The sequence below is a fragment of the Schistocerca serialis genome, chromosome 4 (genome assembly GCF_023864345.2).
Source record: "Schistocerca serialis cubense isolate TAMUIC-IGC-003099 chromosome 4, iqSchSeri2.2, whole genome shotgun sequence".
Classification (NCBI taxonomy): Eukaryota; Metazoa; Arthropoda; class Insecta; order Orthoptera; family Acrididae; genus Schistocerca; species Schistocerca serialis.
Genome location: NC_064641.1, coordinates 558,359,540 through 558,386,332, shown reverse-complemented (window position 1 = coordinate 558,386,332; position 26,793 = coordinate 558,359,540). Strand labels below are relative to the sequence as shown.

General features: G+C 38.8%; 1 protein-coding gene across 2 annotated transcripts in view; it reads left to right on the top strand.

Annotated features, from left to right (window-relative positions):
* The first annotated feature begins 1,389 nt into the window (after positions 1–1,389).
* Positions 1,390–26,793, top strand: part of LOC126475292 (protein tumorous imaginal discs, mitochondrial-like) — a 121,934-nt gene continuing 96,530 nt past the window's right edge. For both annotated transcript variants that reach the window (XM_050103054.1, XM_050103055.1), the window contains exon 1: positions 1,390–1,621. In XM_050103054.1, the coding sequence (XP_049959011.1) occupies positions 1,441–1,621 (181 nt within the window). In that variant the 5' untranslated portion in view covers positions 1,390–1,440. The remainder of the gene's footprint in view (positions 1,622–26,793) is intronic.

The following is a 26,793-nucleotide window of genomic DNA, read 5'->3' as shown; positions in this document are numbered from 1 at the left end:
GGGCACTACAAATTGGTCCTAGCCCCTTACTACTGATCGTTAAAAGTCGGCACAATTCGGAACACTTCGTGTCGACTGTTCTCTTTTTCGTACTGCTGCCGACCACAGCGATCCCAATGTTGTGACGCTGACGAAATGGTGCTGTGCTGTCTGCGTGGACGAACGATTAAATGATTGGTAACAGTTACTGTACTACATTTAAATTCTTTATGCAATATGCGACACGATCGCAGATGTTTACTAGAAGTTTTGAATGTAATTTTTCTTCTACTCATTGCATTGTATTACAACAGCCTTAATTTAATTTCATATTCCTTGATACAAATATGAACAACAGTTGAAGGTGATCGTCTCTATAGTGCGCGCTCACGAATCCATGTTACTTCCATGTCAAAAAATATATCACAGCAGCTGCTTGGTACGTTCATGCACACCCATGCGTTGTCAGTATTGGAAGTAGTGGAACAGAAACAACAAAATATTCCCTATCTCACATCCTCTACCTTGCAGGAGCTGAGCTAAGTACCCGTTTATCTTGAGATAGGCGGTCAAATACTCAGCTAACGGCCGAATGATCCAACATAAATTAAAATTAAGCACATCTTGAAATATTATTGTCTCTATAAGTTTTGTGGTTATTTACTGAGCATGAACATTACACTCAAGAACTTCTTAACGTTAGTTGTCGTTTTCGTATTCGGATGTTAGTTGCCAGAAGCATATTATTGCAAAATACGGCTGAGAGCCGCAGCCCACAGTTTGACGATCATCCCGCGACTGACACTTTGTTCACATATTTTTGGAAGATAAGTTGTGAATACAGACCATAGAGGAATTTCTTCCATTACAAATGTACTGTTCTGAAATATTCTCTACGGGGACATTACTACTTATTAGAGAAATTTCTTTGCTTCGCCGACAACCTGCGAGCCGGAAGTATAGTGAGACTGTCATTTGGGCCTACGAGAGTTAGTTTTTTTTGTTTGTTTTTCATGCCAAGATACCTGTACAAACATATCGTTGCATGTATTGTAATAATCACTATATATAATTATCCACATGCAACAATATCCCTAAGCAAGTATATAGGCATGAAAAACAAAACAAAACAAGCTAACCTGCAAATCTCGTAGGTCCAAACGACATAGTCTGACTGTACTTCTGGCCCGCCAACAGTTTCATTTTCTTCCTTATTTTCCCCCAGTACCAATGCAAGAATCTGAAGTGTGCTATGTATTCTCATAAGACATATTTCAGTTTGCGCTATGTGGATTTGAGAAAATAGAATACCAGTTGCAACTGTGGCAGTAGTGCTACCGTTGGGAAACAAGCGTAAGGATTTTTGTCGCCAGTAATGATGCCTCTGAGATCTACACGAAAGAAACCACATGTCGTTGAGAGGTTAAAGTGTATCTTTATGTCTACAGTGCCCCGAAAATTATGGCTGCAGCAAGGGGTTTAATAAACTTGATTTGTATAAGAAGCGCTAATTTTTCCGGTTTACAATTGTTACACCCATTCCAGTGCCGTTTTATATTGACTTGTGCAGGATGTGGACGAAAATACGGCGAGGGATTGTTATCTCTCCGTGTCGTACAACAACCAACGAAGTTTGTGCCGGGTAAGTCACATGCATGTTTTCTCATTAGGCGCATAATTTTACCCAGGTTTACGCATTGAACCAGGTTTATTTTTGTAGTAAAAAGGTTAGAATTTGTAGCATTTATGTGTCCCATAAATATTAGAGAGTGTCGTCCCTGGGACTTCCAGATATAGGCATTGTCTTCTGCTTGAAGCGTAGCGTTATTCAGTACTGCAGTGTCTTCGTATATTGCATATCACTTCGTATATTGCATATCGCTAGGAGCTATACCTACAATTCTACTAACTCAATTGGATGTAACCCCATTGATGAAACTGTACAAGTGGAGGGGATGCTACACTGACATTTCGCGTATATTGACTTTGGGGCGGGTAGAAAATATTCTATGTTAGAGTTATGTATGAGAATCACTACTATATTATTATATCGTTTCTATTGCTTGAGGTAGAGACTTATAGAGACTTATTCCGTTGTGCTTATAGTGAACATGCTGTGATATTAGGGAAATTAATGAAAATATTTACTATTAAATATGGTTAGCATTTTGAATGCACACTATTCATATTGTACCGGCAGTTACAGTTACGTAAATTTCCGTCTGCGTTTAGCAATGAGAGAATACTATTTCAAGAAACATTTTTGATATGAACAAGACCTTCGCTTTTGCTTGTAAACAGCTACTTTCTAGGATATTATAAAAGAAATCACAGCATGTGATAGTGAAGTGAAGTGATTATTGTGAAAATTTATGTCAACAGAAAGTTGTCTGATTTTGTAAATGCGATTTATGATTTCTCTTGTCAGGTTACATGTTGGGCAACTCGTAATACAGTTCAAGTCAATATACTTACAAGCTATTTATCGTATCTGCACAATACAGCCACCAATATAGGGTAAAAAAATGCATAATAACTATAGTCAGTTTAAGCTCCAATATCAGAACTAGCTTAGGAATTTAAAGTACATTACAGTGACACCTATTATTTCTTTTGTACGTAACATTATAAATGCCTTTGGCTGTAAAAGCTATTTATTTACAGTATTGAGATTCAGGCCGTGTTGCAGCTGTCAAACTGTGCAACTATGTTTTAGCACATGTCAAAAATTAAGTCTTCTGATATGTATGCAAGTCCTTGTCATATCTGTCTGATGGGTATTGTATTGTTTTTAATATATTTAAATGAATCACACCAAAATGTTTCTGGTACACAGTGTCTGCACGACATTAGATTTTGACAAGTCTGAAAGCACAGTTATACCTCTTGATAATGTCCTCAAATAGAGATTGCAATAATGCATATGAATCACTCTTACACTCAGAGGTGACTGTGATTTTATTTACATATTTATTTATTTATGTATTTATTCTTTGCCCATGGACTCCAGCTGAAAATCTAGCTGAGAGTATTGGGTATGTCATACAATAGGCTATTAACATCAAACTTGATTTCATTATACATAAATGAAACAAATAATTAAACAGAAATAGTCCATAAGCATACAAAGGTATTACATGTTTCACATTAGCAGTTCGCCACTGTACCTCCGAGGATGTCTCCCACAGTTGGAGACGAAACGCCAGGGGAGAGTTTTATACTTCGACCACGGCCTATCAGCCCGGAAGTTTTAAGTGAAGATTGTCAACAGTGTTTCATGAAAAGATCATCACCTTCTGTTTCGGGATTCCCATTTGAGTTCATAGAGCATATCTGTAATACTCAGGTGTTGACTGAACCTACCGGTAACAAATCTAGCAGCATACCTCCAAACTGATTCAATGCCTTCCTTTCATCTCACCTAGTCGGGATCCCAAACACCTGAGTAGAACTCGGGAAAAGTTTGCATGTGTTTCACATGCAGTCTCCTTTGTAGGTGATTTACATGTCCCTAGAGTTCTCCCAATAAACCAAAGGCAAACATTCACCTTCCCTAATGTCAAGCTTATGTGATCTTTCCATTTCATACCACTTTGCAAAATCACGCCTAGTCTTTTGATCGATGTGACTCTGTCAAGTAGCTCACCATCAAAACTGTATGTGAATATTACAGGATTGTTTTTCCCACTCATTTATATTGAATTTTATATTAACTTACATTTTTCTACATTTACAGTAAGCTGCCATTCATCACAGAAATTACATATTCTGTCTAAGTCTTCCTGTATCCTCCTACAGCCACTCAGTGATGACACTTTCCCATAAATTACAGTATTGTCAGCAAACAGTCACAGATTGCTGATTAGCCATGAACAGTCCTAGCACACTTCTCTCAGGCATCCTAATGTTACCCTTGGCTGTGACAAACACTTACTGTTGGGGACAATGTATTGGGTTCTATTACTTAAAAAATCTTTTAGTCACTAACATATCTGAGAACCTAGTCCTTCAGCCCAGACCTTTCTTAACAGTCTGCTATGGGGTACTGAAGTAAATGTTTTCTGGAAATCTAGGAATATGGAATCTGCCTTTTACTCTTCATCCAAAGTTCACAGACTATCACACGAGAAAAGGGCAAGCTGAATTTTGCATGAGTGATGTTTTCTAAATCCATACTGGTTTTAGGACAGAAGCTTCTCCATCTTAAGGAAATAGTTATATTCAGACTTATAATATGCTCAAGAACTCTGCAACTAACTCAGATTACAGATATTGGTCTGTAATTTTGTGGGTCTGTTCTTTTACCCTTCTTATACGCAGGAGTCACCTGTGCTTTTTTTAAAGTTGTTTTGGACTTTGGGTTGGGCAGAAGTTTTGCAATAAATGCAAGCTGAGTAATGGGATATCTGAAGAGTTCTTTCACTTGCTTCTTAGAACCAGGGATACCTATTTCTATATCCTCCATACGGGAGGCCGTGTGATGGTCAAACAATGTTATGCATGTGTGATATTCCTGTGATAAATGATTTTTTTAAATGCCAAATTTAAACACTGGCTTTCCTTTTGCTGTCTTCTATTGCAACACCCGACGGGTCAACAAATGACTGAACAGAGGTGATTTGACATAGGACCGGAATTTTCTCGGGTTCTTAGCAAGATCTTTCACTAATGTCACAGTCACTTCTTTTTATGGTTTGGCATCAATTTTCATAGACAAATGCATTTCTACAACTGGATCATTCCATGCCAAATCAACCAATTGTACTACATGATTTGAACCATGACCCCTCAGATTTGGATGAATTTTTTTTTTCAGTTAATGTACCCACTAACACTAGTTTAAATTTGAAATTTCAAATTTTTCTGACCTTTGGTTTTTGAGTTTCAAGGGTTTAAAAATAAAATAAAAACCTCTGTTTTTGATCAATCAATGATTGTTTTAAAATGCTGTAGCTCAAAAACTACACAACCTAGAGAGCTCAAACTTGCACCATTGTTTTGCTCTGAAAATTCCCTTAAATTTGATATGTAACATGAAGATGCTACCTAAATCTGAAAATTTTAAACTACTCAAAAAAATTTTTTTTTTTGAAATTTCCAAAATACGTACCCTCAGATTTCTTTATAAAAATTATGTGTGTTGTCCACTCTGACTACATGAATGCAAAATTTTTGGATGGGATCTCAATGGGTTCTTGTATAAAATAATATTTTACTACCGCAATACACATTAGTGAGGCGAAATGCGGACTATTTCTAAAAAAAAAAATTCATCCGAATCTGAGATATCAAGGTTCAGACCGTTAGTTGATTTGAGATGGAATGACCCAACTTTTTCCTGTGTACATTTCTGCATTCTTTTTTAACCAGGACAGCAACACACACTGTTTTCTCAGCATTTACTGAATTTTGTTGCTAAACTAGTTTTTTTCCCATTATTAACCCACTTACTCGGCATATACTTCTCCAGGGCACAATTTACAATCAGTTCAAACTTTGCCCATAACTTCTCTAGGTTCATCAACTGGAACTATACCTTTGTAGATACCTCCAGGTCTGCTCTATCAACATAAAAACTCTCCTAGCTTTCTAGATGGATTTATTAACTTGTGGACATTGCCGCTATCATATCACGATCACAGTCGATAATGTCCCCTGTTTGTAGATACAAGTATAAAATTTTTTTTGTTGTGTGTGGATTGTCAAATTAGCTACTCAAGATGGCATCAGAAAATTTGTTCAGGACTACTTCACATGAATGTCTGTCCTACCACTTTCAACAAATTCACAGATGCCCCAGTCTATACTCAGAAGGTTAAAGAATCCTCCATCTAATAGTGCTCCAGAGTGTAAACATTTATTTGAATGATTCTACAACTGTTACACTAGAATCAGGTGCCTGGCAATAGCATCTAATGATTAACTGGAGTTCACCAAGACCGGTTACTTGCATCCGTATCACTTCACAGTCAGACTTTGTTTCAATTTTCATGTAATGAGCAAGGACTTCACAAGTACTCTTTTACAAAGAAGCTGCAGTCTCTGTGTAGCGTACCTTCAACATATCAAGGGGAATCCTAGAATTATCCACTTCATAACACAGGTCCAGAGATCTGCAGGTAAGACAGTCACATAGTTGCAGGAGCCTCTGGTTAAGACTCTCCACTAAGTTGCAAACCAAAGGACTTCAATCATTTCTGGGTACTTACAACTATGTAAATTTAAACTCTGCTTGCACCCCATGAACACGACTAGCAATCTTCACCACTGGTCAATGGAAGTGTCCAATTCCAAATGTCTGCTATGACCCGTGACATAATGGTGTTGTGGTGTGTCATGTCACTATGGTGCAGAGTTTTTTAGTTGATTGTGTTTGCAGATGTCGTGTTGCTGTGTTTGTTGGTGCCCTTTGGTAGTGTATGTGTACGTGTATGTGCTGAGTTTAATGTGTCGTACTGGGTTCATTTGAGTCTTGGGTGTGATCGTGCAAATGTGGCTTTCAATTTAGGTAGTTGGTGCGGTAATGTGGGTTGTGGATGTGTTTTCAGGGTGTTATTACGGGTTTCTTTTTTGTTTGTGTGTTTTGCGTTTTTGTTAGGTCTTATTACTTTGGTGTTTATTGGGTGGAGAGATGTCTAATTTGTTTTATTGCTTTTTTGTTAGGTATGGATATGACCTCCCCCATGAACAACGGACCTTGCAATTGGTGGGGAGGTTGCATGCCTTAGCGATACAGATAGCCATATTGGTTCCTGAAAAAATGTATGATGGGATATGTGGAATTATTCAGACAGTTAAGGGAGCCGAAAATTTAATAGTCATGGTGGACTAGAATTCAATAGTAGGAAAAGGAAGAGAAGGAAAAGTAGTAGATGAATATGGACTCGGAGAAAGGGATGTAAGAGGAAGCCGCCTGGTAGAATTTTGCACAGAGCATAATTTAATCATAACTAAGCCCTGATAATCATGAGAAAAGGTTGTGTATATGGAAGAGACCTGGAGGCACTGAAAGGTTTCAGATTAGGAGAATTGTAAGGATGTAGAAGCATATATCACTAAGATTTAGATAGATACTACCTACAGAAAATTAAAGAGACATTTGGAGAAAAGAGAACCACCTGTACGATTATCAAGAGCCCAGTCCTAAACAAAGAAAAGGTGGAAGGAGTATATAGAGGCTCTATAGAAGGGTGATGTACATGAGGACAATATTATGGAATTGGAAGAGGACGTAGAGGAATATGAGAAGGGAGATGCATGAAGAATTTGACAGAACACTGAAAGACTTAAGTTGAAAGTAGGCCCTAGGAGTAGACAACATTCCATTTATTTATTTATTGATTTATTTATTTGAGTCGTCAGTCTTCTAACTGGTCTAATGCATTCCACCACGAATCACTCTTCTGCCAACCTCATCATTTCAGAGTAACACTTGCAATCTACATCCTCAGTTGCTTTCTGGATGTATTCCAATCTCTGTCTTCCTCTACAGTTTTTGACCTCTGCATTTCCCTCTAGTATCATGGAAGTTATTCCCTGTTGTTTTAACATATGTCCTATCATCCTGTCCCTTCCCCTTGTTAGTGTTTTCCACATATTATTTTCCTCTCTGATTCTGTGCAGAACCTTCTGATTCCTTACCTTATCAGTCCACGTACTTTTCAACATTCGTCTGTAGCACCACGCCTCAAATGCTTTTATTGTCTTCTGTTCTGGTATTCCAACAGTGCATGTTTCACTCCCATACAATGCTGTGCTGCAAGCATAATTTCTCAGAAATTTCTTCCTTAAATAAAGACATATGTTTGACCCTAGTAGACTTCTCTTGGCAAGGGATGCCCGTTTTGCCAGTGCTAGTGTGCTTTTGAGGTCCTTGCTCCATCTGTTGCTCGTTATTTACTTCATGACCATCAATGCCGATATTAAGTTTCTCGCTCTTCTCATTTCTGCTACGTCTCATTACTTTAGTATTTCTTTGATTTACTCTCAATCCTTGTTCTGTACTCATTAGAATGTTCATTCTATTCAGTAGATCCTGTAATTCTTCTTCACTTTCACTCAGGATAGTAATATAATCAGCAAATTGTATCACTGATATCCTTTAACTTCGAATTTTGATTCTACTCCTGACCCTTTCTTTTATTTCCATCATTGCTTTTTCAGTGTACAGATTGATCAGCAATCTGAGCACTTCGTTCTTGGGCGTCTGCCCTTATTACTCCCTCTTGGCTCTTGTGCGTATTGTATATTACCCATCTCTTCCTATAGCTTACCCCTATTTTTTCTCTGAATTTCTTACATTGTTGAACGCTTTTTTTCAGGTCGACAAATCCCATTAATGTTTCTTGATTTTTCTTTAGTCTAACTTCCATTATCAACCGCAATGTCAGATTAACTTCTCTCGTGCCTTTACCTTTCCTAAGACCAAACTGATCATCATGTAACACACTCTCAATTTTCTTTTCCATTCTTCCGTATATTATTCTTGTAAGCAACTGTTGAGCTGATTGTGCGATAATTCTCACACTTGTAAGCTCTTGCCATCTCCGGAATTGTGTGGATGATGCTTTTCCGAAAGTCAGATGTTATGTCGCCACACTCATACATTCTACACACCAACGTGAATAGTCATTTTGTTGCCACTTCTCCCAATGATTTTAGAAATTCTGATGGGATATTATCTATCCCTTCTGCTTAATTTGATCTTAAGTTCTCCAAAGCTCTCTTGAATTCTGGCTCTAGTACTGGATCTCTATCTCTTTCAAATCGATTCCTGGTACTTCTTCTATCACATTAGACAAATCTCCCCCGTCATAGAGGCCTTCAACGTGCTCTTTCCACCTATCCACTGTCGCCTCTGCATTTAATAATGGAATTCCCTTTGCACTCTTAATGTTATCACCCTTGCTTTTAATTTCACTGAAAGTTGTTGCGACTTTTCTGTATGCTGAGTCAGTTCTTCTGACAAGCATTTCTTTTTCGATTTCTTCAAATTTTTAATGCATCCATTCTGTCTTAGCTTCCCTGCACTTCCTGTTTATGTCATTCCTCGGCGACTAGTATTTCTGTATTCCTGGATTTCACTGAAAATTTTTATACTTCCTTCTTTCATTGATCAACTGAAGCATTTTTTCTGTTACTCATAGTTTCTTCACAGTTACCTTCTTTCTACCTATGTTTTCCATTAGAGCTGCTGATAGCCTTGGGAGAGCCAGCCATGGCAAAACTCTTCTACCTGGCGAACAAGATGTATAAGACAGGCGACATACCCTCAGACTCCAAGAAGAATATAATAATCCCAATTCCAAAGGATGCAGGTGCTGACAGGTGTGAAAATTACAGAACTATCAGTTTAATAAGTCACAGCTGCAAAATATTTACACGATTTCTATACAGAGGATGGAAAAACTGGTAGAAGCTGATGCTAGGGAAAATCAGTTTCGATTCTGGAGAAATGTGAGAACACACGAGGCAATACTTACCGTACGACTTCTCGTAGAAAATAGGTGTGGGGCATGCGAGGCAATACTCACCCTACGACTTCTCATAGAAAATAGTTAAGGAAAGGCAAACCTACGTTCATAGCATTTGTAGACTTAGAGAAAGCTTTTGACAATATTGACTGGAATACTCTCTTTCAAATTCTAAAGACAGCAGGGGTAAAATACAGAGAGTGAAAGGCTATTTACAGTTTCCACAGAAACCAGATGACAGTTATAAGAGTCAAGCGGCACTAAAGGGAAGCAGTGGTTGAGAAGGGAGTGAGGCAGGGTTGCAGCCTATCCTCGATGTTATTCAATCTGTGTATTAAGCAAGCAGTAAAGGAAACAGTAGAAAAATTCGGAGTAGGTATTAAAATTCAGGGAGAAGAAATAAAAACCTTGAGGTTTGCTGGTGACATTGTAATTCTGTCTGAGACAGCAAAGGACTTGGAAGAGCAGTTGAACAGAATAGACAGTGTCTTGAAAGGAGGATATAAGATGAAGAGTAACAAAAGCAAAACAAGGATAATGGAATGTAGTCGAATTAAATCAGGTGATGCTGAGGGAATTAGATTAGAAAATGAGATACTTAAAGTAGTAGATGAGTTTTGCTATTTGGGGAGCAAAATAACTGATGATGGTCAAAGTAGAGAGGATATAAAGTGTAGTCTGGCAATGGCACGGAAAGCGTTTCTGAAGAAGAAAATTGTTAGCATCGAGCATAGATTTAAGTGTCTGAAAGTACTTTCTGAAAGTATTTGTATGGATTATAGTCATGTAAGGAAATGAAACATGGACGATAAACAGTTTAGACAAGAAGAGAATAGAAGCTTTTGAAATGTGGTGCTACAGAAGAATGCTGAAGATCAGATGGGGAGATCACAGAACTAATGAGGAGGTACTGAATAGAATTGGGGAGAAACCTGACTAAAAGAAGGGATTGGCTGGTAGGAGACATTCTGAGGCATCAAGGGATCACTAAATTAGTACTGATGGGAAGCATGGAGGGGAAAAAATCTTAGAGGGAGACCAAGGGATGAATACACTAAGCAGATTCAGAGGGATGTAGGTTGCAGTAGGTACTCGGAGATGAAGAGGATAGAGTAGCTTGTAGAGCTGCATCAACCAATCTTTGGACTGAAGACCATAACACCACTACATCCTCAGGCACTCTCTCTCTCTCTCTCTCTCTCTCTCTCTCTCTCTCTCTCTCTCTCTCTCTCTATTCATAGCCTGTTTGCGACACTACCACTGCTGAACTATCGCTGTCAGCATTGATTTGCTTTCAGTTCGGATGAGAACAACCTTATCACGGAACTGTCACTGTAGCCCATTCTTTGCCCTACTTTCATATTCATAACAAATACTGCTCCCTTTGTACCATTTTCTGTTCATATATACATGTATAACAGAGGGAAATGTCTGCTTGTGTCTGTGTATGTGCGGATGGATATGTGTGTGTGTGTGTGCGCGCGCGCGAGTCTATACCTGTCCTTTTTTCCCCCTAAGGTAAGTCTTTCTGCTCCCGGGATTGGAATGACTCCTTACCCTCTCCCTTAAAACCCACATCCTTTCGTCTTTCCCTCTCCTTCCCTCTTTCCTGACGAAGCAACCGTTGGTTGCGAAAGCTTGAATTTTGTGTGTATGTTTGTGTCTATCGACATGCCAGTGCTTTCGTTTGGTAAGTCACATCACCTTTGTTTATATATAACCCTGTATTCGTCAGACCAGAAATCCTTATCTTTCCATTTTATTTTACTGACCCCCACTGTATCTAATTTGAGACTTAGCATTTCCCTTTTCAGATTTTCTTGATTCCCTAGCACATTCAAACTTACGACAGTTCACACTCTGACACATAGAATTTTACCTTTCTGTTTGTTATTCAGTCTTTTTTTCCATGGTTACCTCTCTCTTGGCAGTCCCCTCTCGGAGATCCAAATGGTGGGCTAATTCAGAATCTTTTGCTAATGTAGTGATCATCAGGACAATATTTTAGTTACAGGCCACAAGTCCCCTGTGTACATGTTACGTGTCTTTACTGCGTGATTTCCATAGCTGTCAGCATCCAAATGTCGTTGAAACTGGCTGATTCTTCTGCATTGTATGGCAGATTTCTCAACGCAACGGAAAGAGGGTGCCCTGAAACTCTGCCCCTCATTCCTGACCGACAAGGCCATTGGGAGAATGAGGGTGACTCCTTGTACTAGAAGTCCTCAGCAGCCATGGCTAATGATTTGTATTCAAAATTTAAACAGTGGCTGGCGTCGAACCCTGGACCCAAAACATTTTGATTACTAGTCAGATACTTGCTGCTAGACCACAGGTTATACAGAGTGGTTAGAAACAGTCTGAAAAGCTGGTAAGGGTGTTGCAGGGGAGGTTATGCTGAGAAATACTTGATAAGGAAAGGAGTTTGATATATTGCACCATTTCAGAGTTATTTAGCATTGACGTTAGTCAATCAGATCGTTGCACACTCAAATTAAAGTATTTTCACATCTTAAAATGCGATAATGTACAGACATCTTGGGGTCCTTGAGTTACCACTTGTTCAAGTTCTCATTACCAGTTAAAAGTGCCTTTTTGGAAGTGATAAATTTAAGCTAGGTGAACTAGGTTTCTTGAATTTGTCACCAAACATATTCTTTGTTTGGTTTCCTCTCAGTTTTTGATAGGCTGCCTGAATTTGTGTGCACAATAACCTGATTGGCGAACGTCAATGCTAAATATTAGGTTGGTGCATAAGTTCATAGCATTTTTGTTCTGCAAATTGGTATTCTTGTTGCTATGGATTCATTAATCTATTAGCATTTTTTATTTGTAGTTCACTGTTGCTATTTGAGTTTACATTTTGTCATTTGGAAATATTGGGTGGCACTGTGGATACTAGAAAATGGAGTGCCAAGTGGAGAAATCAGAACATTTCTGCCATATTCTTCTGTTTGAGTTCAGTAGAGTGTGACAGCAGTGGAGGCAGCCAGAAACATTTGTGCCATATATGGTGATAATGCTATTCGACAGAGCATAACTAGGAAATGGTTTTCTTGTTTTAAGTGTATTGTTTTGACATTAGTGACTCTCCATTATCGGGTCATTCCATATCAAATCACCCAATAAAAAATAAATTTTACACCCACCTCCTTAGATTTTCATGAAATTTGGCTCAAATGGTTCTAATACCATCCTGACAACACCTGCAATTTTTTATTTTTTTTGCTGTATCTCTTACATTTTTTTTAATAAATTTTTGAAGTTTTTATGTTTTGCGTTTTCTGAACCTTCGGAAATGGTCAGTTTAATTTGTATTCAAAACTTTAAATTTGCTTATCTTAAAAACTCTTTTAGATAACATCATGAATTTTTGCAGCAAGTTTATTTATTATACATATTTGAAGATAAAAATGATGCTATTAAAATATATTAATATTTTCTATGAAAAAAAATATATATGTGTATTTTTTTCTTTTTTTTTTAACGGATGTTTTGTTTTATAAGAATTGCAATATCTCGAGTCTCAGACCTGATAGAATGCTCAAATTTGTTTTAATTTACTCTTAAACATTTAGGCTACTTGATAAAACAAAAATAATGATGGCTTTTTAACATGTTTATTAATTATAGTAGATTACATTAGAATTATGTACAAAGATAGTTTACTTATGTATAACCCAACTCATTGCTTGAAACATTGCTTGAAACACTGAATTTTTTGAGTAATTTTGTCTTTTTAATAAACATTAATGCTGATTCAAACTGTTTTTCCACTTCATCCAAGAGCTTTCAGTTCTTTTGATACAGTCTTTTTTGAAGTAATACATTCTCCCAGTGCCGCTTGATTGAGGTGCGTCTACTACACAGACTATGTGCTCCAAAGGCACTATGCAGGAATCTTCTCTTTCAGGCCAATAAAATGATGCAGCGGGTCCTGAAGGATGTAGAAATAGGATTTCTGCATCTTCTTCATCATTGAATATTGTTTTTACCAGTCCAAAGTACCAGTTACCATCATAATTTGCAGCCACATAGCAATTTATGGATGGTTCAACACGAACCCAAACAGAAGAAGAATGGAAAGAAAAGACTAAGGAGGGTTTTACACTATCTGTAGCCCTTCTAATTTCAAGGTTGTTTGTTGGAAGTGGTTTGAAGTTATGAAAACTTCTTGTTCCAGGAATGGTTCGGGTTGCTGAAAAACGTTTTTCTAGTTTTAACCGTAGCAAATCAGCTTCTTTTTTGTCAATAAAGTGAAAATGAATGTTTTCAATATTTTTTTTTCACAAAACTTATACACATCGATTGCTGTCATTATTTGTTCTTTGTCTGAAAGCTGTAGAGTGGCTTTCCTTAAAATTCTTTTAATAGTTCCTCCTAGGCCATCACAAATTGACTTCCCATGACTTGTTGCAAAAAAGAGTGTTGGGCCTTCAAATTAAAGTCTCTCAAGTGTTCAGTCAAATTTTTGAAACTGTTTCTATGTTTGTACTGCCCAGCACAACCATCTGTAAAGTAGTGAACTGAGTCAATGTCAGTATGATGTAATAACAGCCACTTTGTAATTTCTTTTTGTACAAAGTTAACAAAACCAGTGTCATGTTCTTGGTCATCACTAATAAAACAGTGGTTGGAAACAAAAACATTGTTTTCCTCATTTCTTAGAAAAACTCCAACTGGGTGTAGAGTACAACCACCTCTATTCCACTGGTAACTTTGGATCTCATTTTGTGTAACAAAGGAATAATTTTCACTGAAATCCATCACAATAATTGCTGTTTTGGGTGGTGGGTCTTCTTTCAATCTTTTAAAGGCTGCTGATTGGGATTTTGCTATAAACGAGTGTGGGGTGAGCTTTTCCAATGACCTAACCAATAAAGAAATGTAGTCTTCAACACTGATAGAATGTTTGATCATTTCTGCCCTGTCTGTGTTAACCCACTGACTGATTACAATTTCTTCTTCTAAGTCATAATCTTCACTTAGTTTTTCAGTTAAGCACTCTGTTAGTGCAGTATTTGCAGGACAGCTGTTGCAATGATGTAGCATACAGTTTTGGTTTTCTGTGTTGCACACAAGCATCTTAATTAGGTCTTTATAAGATTCTTCAATTTTCACAGCATCCAGTAATAGTTTAACATTCTGGTGGATACTGCATACACACAAAGTGTGTGTGCCTGCAGCACCAGCAAGGATACACCATTTAGGTCTCAAGAAACAAAATTTTGAAAATCCTACTTCTACCTCGGGATTCTCCCATTTGAAAGAATAATAGAGTTCTCTCAAGTTACACAAAATGAGTCTTTTTTGCATGTACACATTTTTTTGAACACTTACTTTGTCTTTTGTTCCAGGTAGCACTCTGGAACTTTCATCCTTTTCATAAAAATCTGTTACAAGTCTTACTGTATTTTCAGAAAGAGTTTTACCTTTTTTTGGACCAGGAGTTTCCAAAATACCCTTTTCAGATTTTAGCTTTCTAGCTTGTCGCACCATGTACTCACTTACATTAAATTCTTTCATCACTTTATTTCGAGTCCAAGAATCTGGAGCCAAGGTCAGAATCTGGATTTTTCTAGACCTCCCAACAGATGAAATCTTCTCTTTCATAAGAGAAATCATTACATCAAAATCCTTTGCTTTCTCAACCACACTATTATCTTCTTCGTCATCATCAGAACTTGGTGCATCATATTTTAATGCTTTTGAAACTGCCTTTTTTGCTGACTTTTCGATACTGCTAACCTTCCTTTTAAAATAAGACCCTTTACTTTGTTCTGACAAGCCATGAAGCTTTATCGGTGTTAAACCTAAATAATCAAGAGCAATGTTTGTTTGTACGAGGGATTCATTTCTGGATTGCAATGATTCTAATTCAACCATGACTTCATCATCTGTTTCACTTTCATTGACTTCAACTCTTAATTTTTCCTCACAAAAGTTACGGCATGTTGAGCAAAGCTTTTGTCCAGGTTTTATGCTAATATTTTTTGTCAGTAATTGTTTAGAAAGATCCATGCCTACACTTCTCAACGATTTTTTGGTGGGCTTTTTGTGTTTTTTTAGTGGGTCTACACATGTTGTTTGATACTTTTCAAAAACATTTAAAAAGTAGTAGCTGTGGTGTGAACATATATTCTTAAATTCACACAGATTAATTCCAGCTCGTAAGTGGATCAAATCTTTTTCTTCCTCACTCAATTCTGATACCGGTTGTAACTGTTTTGAAGGTGTGTAGGTTGTTTGGAAACAGTCAGATTTTTTGAATAACCCTACACTACAGGTTTGAATATCTGACATACTGATTTCACTTTTGGTCTGATTACTGTTCTGGTTACTTTTGTAGGATATTGGAAAAGAATCTCTGTAAACTAAGCAACAGTACTTACTGAGAGTTCGAATAAACTTAATAAAATACTATCCAAGCACTATTTAACACTGTAATAATTTTTTACTTCAAAACACAGGAGTAACAATACAAAATCCAAGTGTACATTGTTACTCCAAGAAGACAAAAACTTATTTTCGGTGTCTAAGTCACTTGGCATTTTTTATTTTTAAAATATAATTAATATTATTTTAAAAATTATATAACTATTAAACAGGTTAAAAAGCCAACATAATTTTTCTTTTATCTAATAGCCTATACAATTAAGAGTATTTTAAAACAAATTTGAGCTTTCTATCAGGTCTGATATTCTAGATATTGCAGTTTTTGTAAAACTAAACATCTGTTAACTAAAAAAATAAAAATAAAAAACTTATAAATTTTTTTTCATTTGGAAGAATTTAATATATCTTTATGGTAATTTTTTTTAACATTTAGATATAATACACAAACTTATTCCAAAATTTCATACTGATATCTTGAGTATTCTTTAATATACAAATTTTTTTAGTTGTGAGGACATGTTTAAGTTACAATTTCCGACTGCTGAAACAAAGCCAAATCTAAAAACTTTAAAAATTTATAAAAAAAAAACTATAAGAAAATTTTACAAGTGCTTTCAGGATGATAAAAGAAGAAATTGTTGCAAGTTTCATCAAAATCTGACATGGTTGGTGTCAAGGCCTGGGTGACTTGACATGGAATGACCCTATCAGGAAGATGCATGGGGTTTAATGAAGATCGATTAAATGCATTAATCCACAGTGATCCGTGTTAATGTTTGCACGAACTGGCAAATGTGATGAACTGTGATCATCCCGCCATCTTGCGACATTTGTGTGAAGTGGGAAGGTTAAAAAATTGCGTGTTTGCGTACCACATTCTAAGCCAAAATTACAAAAATCAGCGGGTGACCATATGTGCAACTCTTCTTACTCGTCATTAGTTGGCTCATGAACAACATCGACCATTCCTGTCCTGTATTGTTACCGATGGTGAGAAATGACGTCTTTATGCTGACATAAGGAAAAGAAAGGAATGGTTGAGCCCAAACAAAGCAGCAAGTCCCCGTACAGAGACCTGCCCACATCCACAGAAGATAATGTTATGCATCTGGTGGAACAGCGATGGTGTGGTGTACTATGAATTGCTTCCCTGAGGTGTAACAATCACTGCTGACATTTATTGTCAACATCTGAGATGTCTTGCGGGTGCAGTCCAAGAACAACAACGACCAGGAAGTGTGTGTGAAATTGTGCTACTCTATGATTACATCCATGAGCATTCTGCTTGACTGACAAAAAATGCTGTCAAGGAGTTGGTTTGGGAAGACATTCTACACCCACCTTTTTCACTTGATCATGCTGTCTCAGATTTTCACATTTTCCGTTTTGTATCGAACAATCTTCAGATAACTAACTTTCCATATGAAAATGTGCTCTGAACGTGGCTCAACGAGTTTTCTGCCTTAAAACCTTGTGATTTGTACAGTTGCGGAATCAAAAAGTTACCCCACCATTGGCAGACTATTGTAAATAGTGAATGAGAATATATTATTAATGACTAAAGTATCTGTTGTGTGTATTTGTTGTGTTTATTAAACTTATGGAAAAATGCTACAAACTTGTGCACCAACCCAGTAACTTGGAAACAGCACACCTTATTTATTATTTCTCAGCACAACATCCCCTGCAGCATCCTTACAATCTTTTCTCGCTGTTTAGTTTACACCATATGCAGTACAAATATGTAGAATTAACAGTATATGTATAGTAATGTTAAACTCTGAGGGAGGGGGGGGGGGGGGCGAAGGAAACGAAAAAAATGCCACTCCCACTGCACTAAATCATACGCAGTACACAACACATGATTTTGTTTATTATTTAACAATCAGTTTTTAATGTACTAACAATTCTTCACTTGCATTTCTGTGCTTATGTTGCAGCATGTACTGTTTGGTAATGTGTATACGTCATACTGCGCTTCTCTCAAACAAAATTTCTAGCGTTTCGATTTGTTTGTGTACTTCTGTACTCCCTTCGTGGTCCTGAACCACTGAAGACCGTGACACACACAAGTCTACCAGCATTTACAGAATCATTATCCATTAGTTGTATCTGTTTGCTGTCAACTAGTTAGTTATTCTTTTTCCTTGTATTATAATCCTGTACGTCAAAAGAAAAAAATCAATTTTTCGGGATTGGTGGTTTTGGGGAAAAATTATTTTTGCATTCTGAGACGTCGTTTCAAACAGAAAATTATTGTCTTACAGTTGTAGATATCACAATTCTCTGAATATTAAAGGCATTGAGTCATCAAAGGGCACTTTGCTTGCTTTCGGACAAAGATGTACACTGCCACATCTGTCCCCCTCTGGACCCCTTCCCCTACCGCTGCCCCCCCCCCCCCCCCCCCCCTCTCCAATACACACCTACCGGTATATGTATGGCTACACTGTGCTGGTTGAATACACTATGCCATGACTACATTTTTGCAGCATGAATGGGGTGAGGGTTGTGTCGAATGGAGTAAGTGATGGGAGAAAGGAGGCGGGCAGAACGTAGGAGTGCTGGTGAAGGATAGCTGATGGCTTCCATTGAACAGTATTAACACCCAAATTTTAGAAAGACCTCATGTGGCTAGTACACTCGAGATTTCTTAGCAACATACCATCTCTTGTGGTGAATATTGTGTTTCGTTACTAGACTTGTGGAAGAAGCATTTGAAAAATTATCAACTTTGTACAATGACGAAGCATTAGAGGGACTTGCAGGGCAACATACATATATCAGGAGATCTTGCTCAATAAATGAAAGTGACCCAATGGAACGAAAGTATTAAACACTAAATCACGTGAAGACTAATCCATCAGTAGTGAGCTCCTCACAGCCTTAAATTGCCATAATTAAGTTGTAAACTGTCTTGATGTAATGGAATGACAGATGCCAAAGATCTACAACAGGAATGGAAAAGTGGTCATGTCATCAAATTTAAGAATTTTTTGAAGAGAGTAAATGGTAACCTCTTGTAGATGTCAGCTCTTATTCTAATTTTCCACATACCAAAGTTGCCCAAGTATATTAAAGGCTTTATTCGTCTTAAAGTTAGACCCTACATACCCACTTTGTGGGGTGTTTAAAATGTCAACCCTTGGGGTCACATCTCTGTGGTTTGCAAAGGTCAGGCTATATGCAGAAGATGCTGTTCAGCTGATAGAAGTTAGGCACTCATTGCATTGGCTACACTTACATACCTGTGTAAATTTCTCCCAAAACCATCCAGTTTTGAGCAAAGATTATCGAGTATTCTAAGAAGATAAGAAAATCCGGGAGATAAAGGTTACACAACCCACCTACTCTGAGGCGACGAAGATGTTTAATACCACATAGCCACCCACTTCGTGAAATCATTCTCCTCAACATTGAAGCAGCTTGTATCAAAGACTAGTGTGCTGTTACCCAGACTCCTGAACAGAACACAACAACATGCAACTGTGGATGTACTTAAAACCCTGATGGTTGTACCAGCAACTGTGCAAACAACTGAAACAATGGTGACAGGAAGATGTGTTGTCAAGAAGAAAAAAATATACACACTCTGTACACTGAAAAAGAGGAACAGAAAAATGTTGCTGTTGAAACAGTCTTACTGCTGTCTCCGACATCCTAGTTGGGAACGAAAAACAACAGGTCAAAAAGATCATATTCAAAACCATCAGACCATGAATTTGGTCCTGTCTTGCCAACCAAATGAAGACAATAGCTACAGTGGTATGGAGGTTGATATGAGGGAACTAGTATGTCCTTCGAGTAACTCCTTCGTTCAGGAAATGTGGAGGATTGAAACTATATTACAATGGGACTGTATTAACTCCTCCTCAGTTATTTGATTCATACTAATAGGGTGTGTAGAGCATGACTAGGACTTCATTCTACATGCATAAACAGGAAGGCACAACAACTCTAAATTATTTTCGAGAAAATTGAGTTTGAAAATTTTAGACATGCGTATATATGGTACACGATTCTACAGCTGAACAAAGAAGCACGTAGTTTGATAAGTGCAACATCTCTGGATCAAAACTCATTGGCGGTACTCTTCTCTGCCGCCCTACCCCCCTCCCCTCCCCATTCTCACATAACTCTTTAACAGCAGATACATGTGGTATGCCATGAAATTGTGTGGTGACCGAGTACCATTTATGAAAGTAACGTTTTGTAATAGACACACAAATTTGACTTTTATTAAAAATCCTGTATTTCACAATAATGCCCATATTTCTATGATCAGTATTGTCCTTATTCATAAGACATAATACCTGTCACAAATGTAGATACAATAATATAAATAATATGATTATACTGATTTGATTCAAAGTTTTTGTGCTTCCTTTTTTTAATTTCCAATCTCCATATGAATTTTTTTCTCCTTTTTTCTGGTTAAAGATGTGAAAATAATTAAGTATGAATTAACTACTGATAATTTGCACAGTCATAAACTATTGCTAGAATTACATGGAAATGGAAAAAATAGGCGGCAGCAGGGAGTTCAATCTAAAGCCCTCATGCATTTAAAACTAAGCGCATACCAGCTCAGCCATGAATTATGGAATATAAGCAACCATACAAAGTATATAAGTAGTCGTAAAATTTTCGAATTTGATTTTCTCAGAAATGGTTTAGAGCTGTCTCTTCCTGTGTACATATGTTGAGGTCCTAAGCATGGTCTACACACCCTGTCAATTTAAATCAAATTGGCAAGGGAAAGTTTCTGCAGTCCCCTTGTCAGTGCCTCCAGTACGCGGATTTTGAATTGTCTTAAGCCCTTTAGCTGTATTGCTGCATCCTCCACAAAAAGTATGACTTACGCGGAGAGAGAACTAAAGGATATATGACTATTTTCATAAATAACACATACCACTCCTCGCCTTTTCTGTACAAACAGTCACTGTCTCTGTGTGTAGGTTGACAGTATGTGCACTCTACTTGCCCCCACTTGAGGTTCTAGATGAAGAGGCTCTCACTGAACTCCTTGCTCATCTCTTCCACCCTTGCTTCCATGTGGAGATTTTAATGCATTTAATGTACTTTGGGACACTGCAATCATATGCTCCAGGGGTAGAGCCATTTAAGGCCTATTAATCTGTTCAATAGGGGGAAGAGCACACACTTCATTACTGCAATAGGATTGTTAACTGTTATCAATCTCTGGGTGTGCAGTCAAGCCTTCGCAAGCATTGCAGTGACTTGCAATCAAGTGATCACTTCTCAATCTGAATTGAAAATGCCATGATGGCTGTACAGTAAGGCAGACTGGATGCTGTGCAGCCAACTTTCTGTATTTGAATTCTGTGGCACTGTTTAAGAATGGGTGAATCATATTGTCAATACAATCCACCATGCTGCTGAAGCATCCATTCCACAATCCAAAGGACATCTAAAGTCTCCCTTGGTAGAGTGACAAATGCTGCTACACAGCCAGAGACAGGCAGAAAGTTTGGTGTAGGTGTAAGTACATCTACATCTACATCTACATTGATACTCCGCAAGCCACCCAACGGTGTGTGGCGGAGGGCACCTTACGTGCCACTGTCATTACCTCCCTTTCCTGTTCCAGTCGCGTATGGTTCGCGGGAAGAACGACTGTCTGAAAGCCTCCGTGCGCGCTCTAATCTCTCTAATTTTACATTCGCGATCTCCTCGGGAAGTATAAGTAGGGGGAAGCAATATATTCGATACCTCATCCAGAAACGCATCCTCTCGAAACCTGGCGAGCAAGCTACACCGCGATGCAGAGCGCCTCTCTTGCAGAGTCTGCCACTTGAGTTTATTAAACATCTCCGTAACGCTATCACGGTTACCAAATAACCCTGTGACGAAACGCGCCGCTCTTCTTTGGATCTTCTCTATCTCCTCCGTCAACCCGACCTGGTACGGATCCCACACTGATGAGCAATACTCAAGTATAGGTCGAACGAGTGTTTTGTAAGCCACCTCCTTTGTTGATGGACTACATTTTCTAAGCACTCTCCCAATGAATCTCAACCTGGTACCCGCCTTACCAACAATTAGTTTTATATGATCATTCCACTTCAAATCGTTCCGTACGCATACTCCCAGATATTTTACAGAAGTAACTGCTACCAGTGTTTGTTCCGCTATCATATAATCATACAATAAAGGATCCTTCTTTCTATGTATTCGCAATACATTACATTTGTCTATGTTAAGGGTCAGTTGCCACTCCCTGCACCAAGTGCCTATCCGCTGCAGATCTTCCTGTATTTCGCTACAATTTTCTAATGCAGCAACTTCTCTGTATACTACAGCATCATCCGCGAAAAGCCGCATGGAACTTCCGACACTATCTACTAAGTCATTTATATATATTGTGAAAAGCAATGGTCCCATAACACTCCCCTGTGGCACGCCAGAGGTTACTTTAACGTCTGTAGACGTCTCTCCATTGATAACAACATGCTGTGTTCTGTTTGCCAAAAACTCCTCAATCCAGCCACACAGCTGGTCTGATATTCCGTAGGCTCTTACTTTGCTTATCAGGCGACAGTGCGGAACTGTATCGAACGCCTTCCGGAAGTCAAGAAAAATAGCATCTACCTGGGAGCCTGTATCTAATATTTTCTGGGTGTCATGAACAAATAAGGCGAGTTGGGTCTCACACGATCGCTGTTTCCGGAATCCATGTTGATTCCTACATAGTAGATTCTGGGTTTCCAGAAATGACATGATACGCGAGCAAAAAACATGTTCCAAAATTCTACAAGAGATCGACGTAAGAGATATAGGTCTATAGTTTTGCGCATCTGCTCGACGACCCTTCTTGAAGACTGGGACTATCTGTGCTCTTTTCCAATCATTTGGAACCCTCCGTTCCTCTAGAGACTTGCGGTACACGGCTGTTAGAAGGGGGGCAAGTTCTTTCGCGTACTCTGTGTAGAATCGAATTGGTATCCCGTCAGGTCCAGTGGACTTTCCTCTATTGAGTGATTCCAGTTGCTTTTCTATTCCTTGGACACTTATTTCGATGTCAGCCATTTTTTCGTTTGTGCGAGGATTTAGAGAAGGAAAGCTTCACAGTCTTTCGGGTAACAAGTGTGAAAATCACTAAATTATTAGATGAAGCAAGAAGAGTTTGTGACACCAAGTCCTGAACACCATAAACTGTTCCACCAAAAGTATAGTTGTATAGGTGCCCATCGGGAGAACTTCTGGAAGAAATGGTACATACCCAGTGGCTGCTGTAATGCGGAACAAAGTCTTCAGAGCACCCTGTGGGGCATTTCCCAGACAGTGGTGGGATATTTTGCCAGAGTTAACTGCCACTACCAATCAGAATCAGCCATGCAGTCTGAGGCACCTTGCCAAGGTTTGCGCGGCTCCCCTGGTAGGAGGTTCGAGTCCTCCCTCAGGTGTGGGGGTGTGTGTAGTCCTTAGCGTAAGTTAGTTAAGTTAGATTAAGTAGTGTGTAAACCTAGGAACTGATGACCTCAGCAGTTTGGTCCCATATTAGCTTACGCACGACCACCACCACCACCACCACCACCACCACGAGTCAGAATCCAACTATCTGATGCTGAGTGGCCACTTAGAGGGGTGGTTTGGACTTCATTCTCACCCATCTTTGATAATACAACTGTCTCTTGTTTGTAAGAAACCTGGATGTTTCATTATCTGCAACTGATGCTGCATCACCTGGTCACAATAGGGTCCAGTATATAGCTTCTTACAGCACCTCATAGGTCGAAGCAAAGAAATCCTCCTTGCCCTTTTTCACCTTATTTGGATGTCAGGTCACTTTCCCAACTTGCAGATAGGGGCCGTTTTAATTCCAGTCTTAAAACATGCAGAGGACTGTACTTTCCCAAGTAGGTGTCACATGGTTGCCCTCACTGGCTGTGTGGGGAAGACCTCAGAGCAAATGATCAATGATGCTTGTCTGGATCTTAGAATCCAGACAGCTTCTTAATAACTTTCAGTGTGGCTCAAGAGATATTATTCTCTCTCTGATAACTTAGTCCTCCTGGAAGCAACTATACAACAGGCTTTCCTGTACAGGCATCACTTAATATATTTTTTGACATCGAGAAGGGCTTGGATACTACTTGGAAGCAAAATAACCTTAAACAGATCCATGAGTGGGATGTCTTCCCATCTTTATGTGCCCCTTTCTCTCAACACATTTTTTTTTGAAATACTGAGTTGTTAACATCCTCTGTAATCACTTTGGATAACATAATGGTGTTCCCCAAGATAGTGTTTTAAGGGTGACTATCTTTGCTATGGCTCGTAATAATATACATTCAACAATAAAAAGTTGTCTAGTGCTCTGTGTGTAAGGAGGACTTCTTCATCTTTTGTTCTGTCTATTTTAGCAATTCACGTTGTGCTTTTAACTTTCCTCATCTGCGGGTGAGGGACACGGTTCTTGATTTTAAAAAAGACTGAGATTTCTAGTCACGTATTTCATTTTAAACTTACCTCATTGCCACACCTAGCAACTTGAAGCACAGTCTCTAAAAGCTCTCAGTATTTTAAAATGTGTTAACCATAAGTTGTAGGGAGCAGACCGAACATGGCTTGCTTATGAGTGCACGTTGGATGGGTCTGCAAGACCTTCCTACTTAAAAAAAACAGTTGGCCTAGGTGCACCATGAAGGATTTAGACTGGCTGCTAGGCCTTAGAACCAGCCATGTGAGAAGACTCTCTGATGATGCTGGTGAACCACCGCTTAACTTCAGGCAGCGACTCCTCATGGTGTGACAATATCTACACCACAGTCATCCACATACCATACAGTTGCTTGCCCACCAATCAGAATACTTTAATAATAGACAGTGAGCAATGAGACCATGTGGGATATATGGAAAAGACTGCCATTTGGAGATGAGTGTGACTGATTTTTAAAGTTTTACTTCAGGCTTGGAATAGATCTCTACTGTGGCTCCTGAAGTGGCTGAGAATTATTTTGGATTTTACTAATTGTAAGAACGATCACATTACAGATTTATCCTTTAAATCTACTTTATCTACTGTTTTCGAAAGGCATTACAGTTTTAAAGTAGTGTGCACTAATAATTCAGTGCAGGGAGACTTCCGAGGCTATTCAGTAATGTCACCTGACTGTGTCTTCAGGACTCGCCACCAAAATGAATACACTATATTTACTGCAGGCTCCCTTGATGCTGAAGGCACTGGAGTAGATGAGTTTCTCATTTTCTCCCCTTAGTGCTCCACAAGCATTGCAACAAATGTAACTAGTAGAGAAAATGATATAAACAATACAGAACAAACTACTACTTCTTTAGCAGAAGTAAGGGAAGTGCTGGATACCAGGGGCATTGGGAGAAGTTTGTGAAATGAGCAAACAGCCAGGAGTGAACATGACATGAAACAGTGTCCATTCCCCTGCATGATGTCATTTTGTTGTTGAGTGAGAGAGTCTTACAACTGTGGCAGGAGGAGTGCCCGATCACGAGGGACAGTAAACTGTGGCTGGTGAAGCCAACTACCTGGCCATTGCATACCTCATACTGGTGTCTCCATTGGGATGAAGTAACCCTAACCTGTCTCGAAATAGGGCCCTGGCCCCCAGCAGCTCTATCCCCTGACACATGGCTTCATACTCTAATGAGTGGAGTGCACCCTCCCTCTGCCCCTCCCCCTCCCCTGCTCCCCATTTGTGATGCCTGTGACACACAACTCCTCATAAACCACATTTTAACCAAGTGCACATATTGTGATGGGAGGGCAGAAGTGAATTTAGGTGGAGATATGCCCTCTATTGTAGGTATGATGAGACAAGTGTGGTAACGCTTTTAAAAACTTTGTGGTGTCTGGACTCCAGCCTAACCTTCCAGATTGAAGGTTTAGTATGTTGCATGGTGGCTGGCACATTCTTTTCATCCCAGCGATTAAACAGCCACAGGTATCTGAAGTACTATTTTAATTCTTTCTGCTGCTTTTACTTTTTTTATTGTAAGTTTTAGAACGGACAGAGTGTTTGATTTTTGTGTGTGTGTGTGTGTGTGTGTGTGTGTGTGTGTGTGATTCGTAGCAGTCTTTATTTTTTAAAATGCATTTGAAGTTTTATTATTCTGCCATTTTTATCTACTCTTTTGTCATAAAATTTTAGTACAGGTGCTAAAAGCTTTGCTTCTGTGCATGCTTTTGCTATCCACTGTTCGGTGGCATATTTTGGCAAACCCATGCCTCATCACAAGTCCTTGTTTAAAAGAAATAGTATTCCTTCATACAAAAAGTGATTTCAAGGTCACTGAGATGTCTTTCGTAACCTTCCTTTGTGCCTCACTAAGGGAATTGGACCATGCATAGTCAATGTGAGAATAATGTGAGCTATCCCTGCACTTAACTCATCGCCAATGAAGTCTCAAGGACAGCTAAATGCTGTGTACCTCTGCAGGCTTCCAAAGTGCTATAATGCCATCATTAGTAATGCTTTAATGTGCTTGAGGTTCATAAGGTTTGTTTCCAACAGCGTCATAACCACTGCAAAATGTTTGGTCCAGTCCAGACAATTGTGTTCCAGTCAGTATGGCATGTGCAAACATGCTTTACACTCTGGCCAAAATATTTTGAGGTTTGTAGCTTTAACTGGTCCACTGCTCTTGGTCTTGCGGTAGTGTTCTCGCTTCCTGAGCATGGGGTCCCGGGTTCGATTCCCGGCGGGGTCAGTTATTTTCCCTGCCTTGAGATGACTGGGTGTTGTTGTGTCATCTTCATCATCATCATCATCGTCATCATTCATCCCCATTATGGTCAGAGGAAGGCAATGGCAAACCACCTCCACTAGGATCTTGCCTAGTACGGCGGTGCAGGTCTCCCGCATCGTTCCCCTACGCTCTGTCACAGAGTATGGGACTTCATCATCATCAACTTTAACTGATAGTAAAACAAGTAATGCATTGCTAA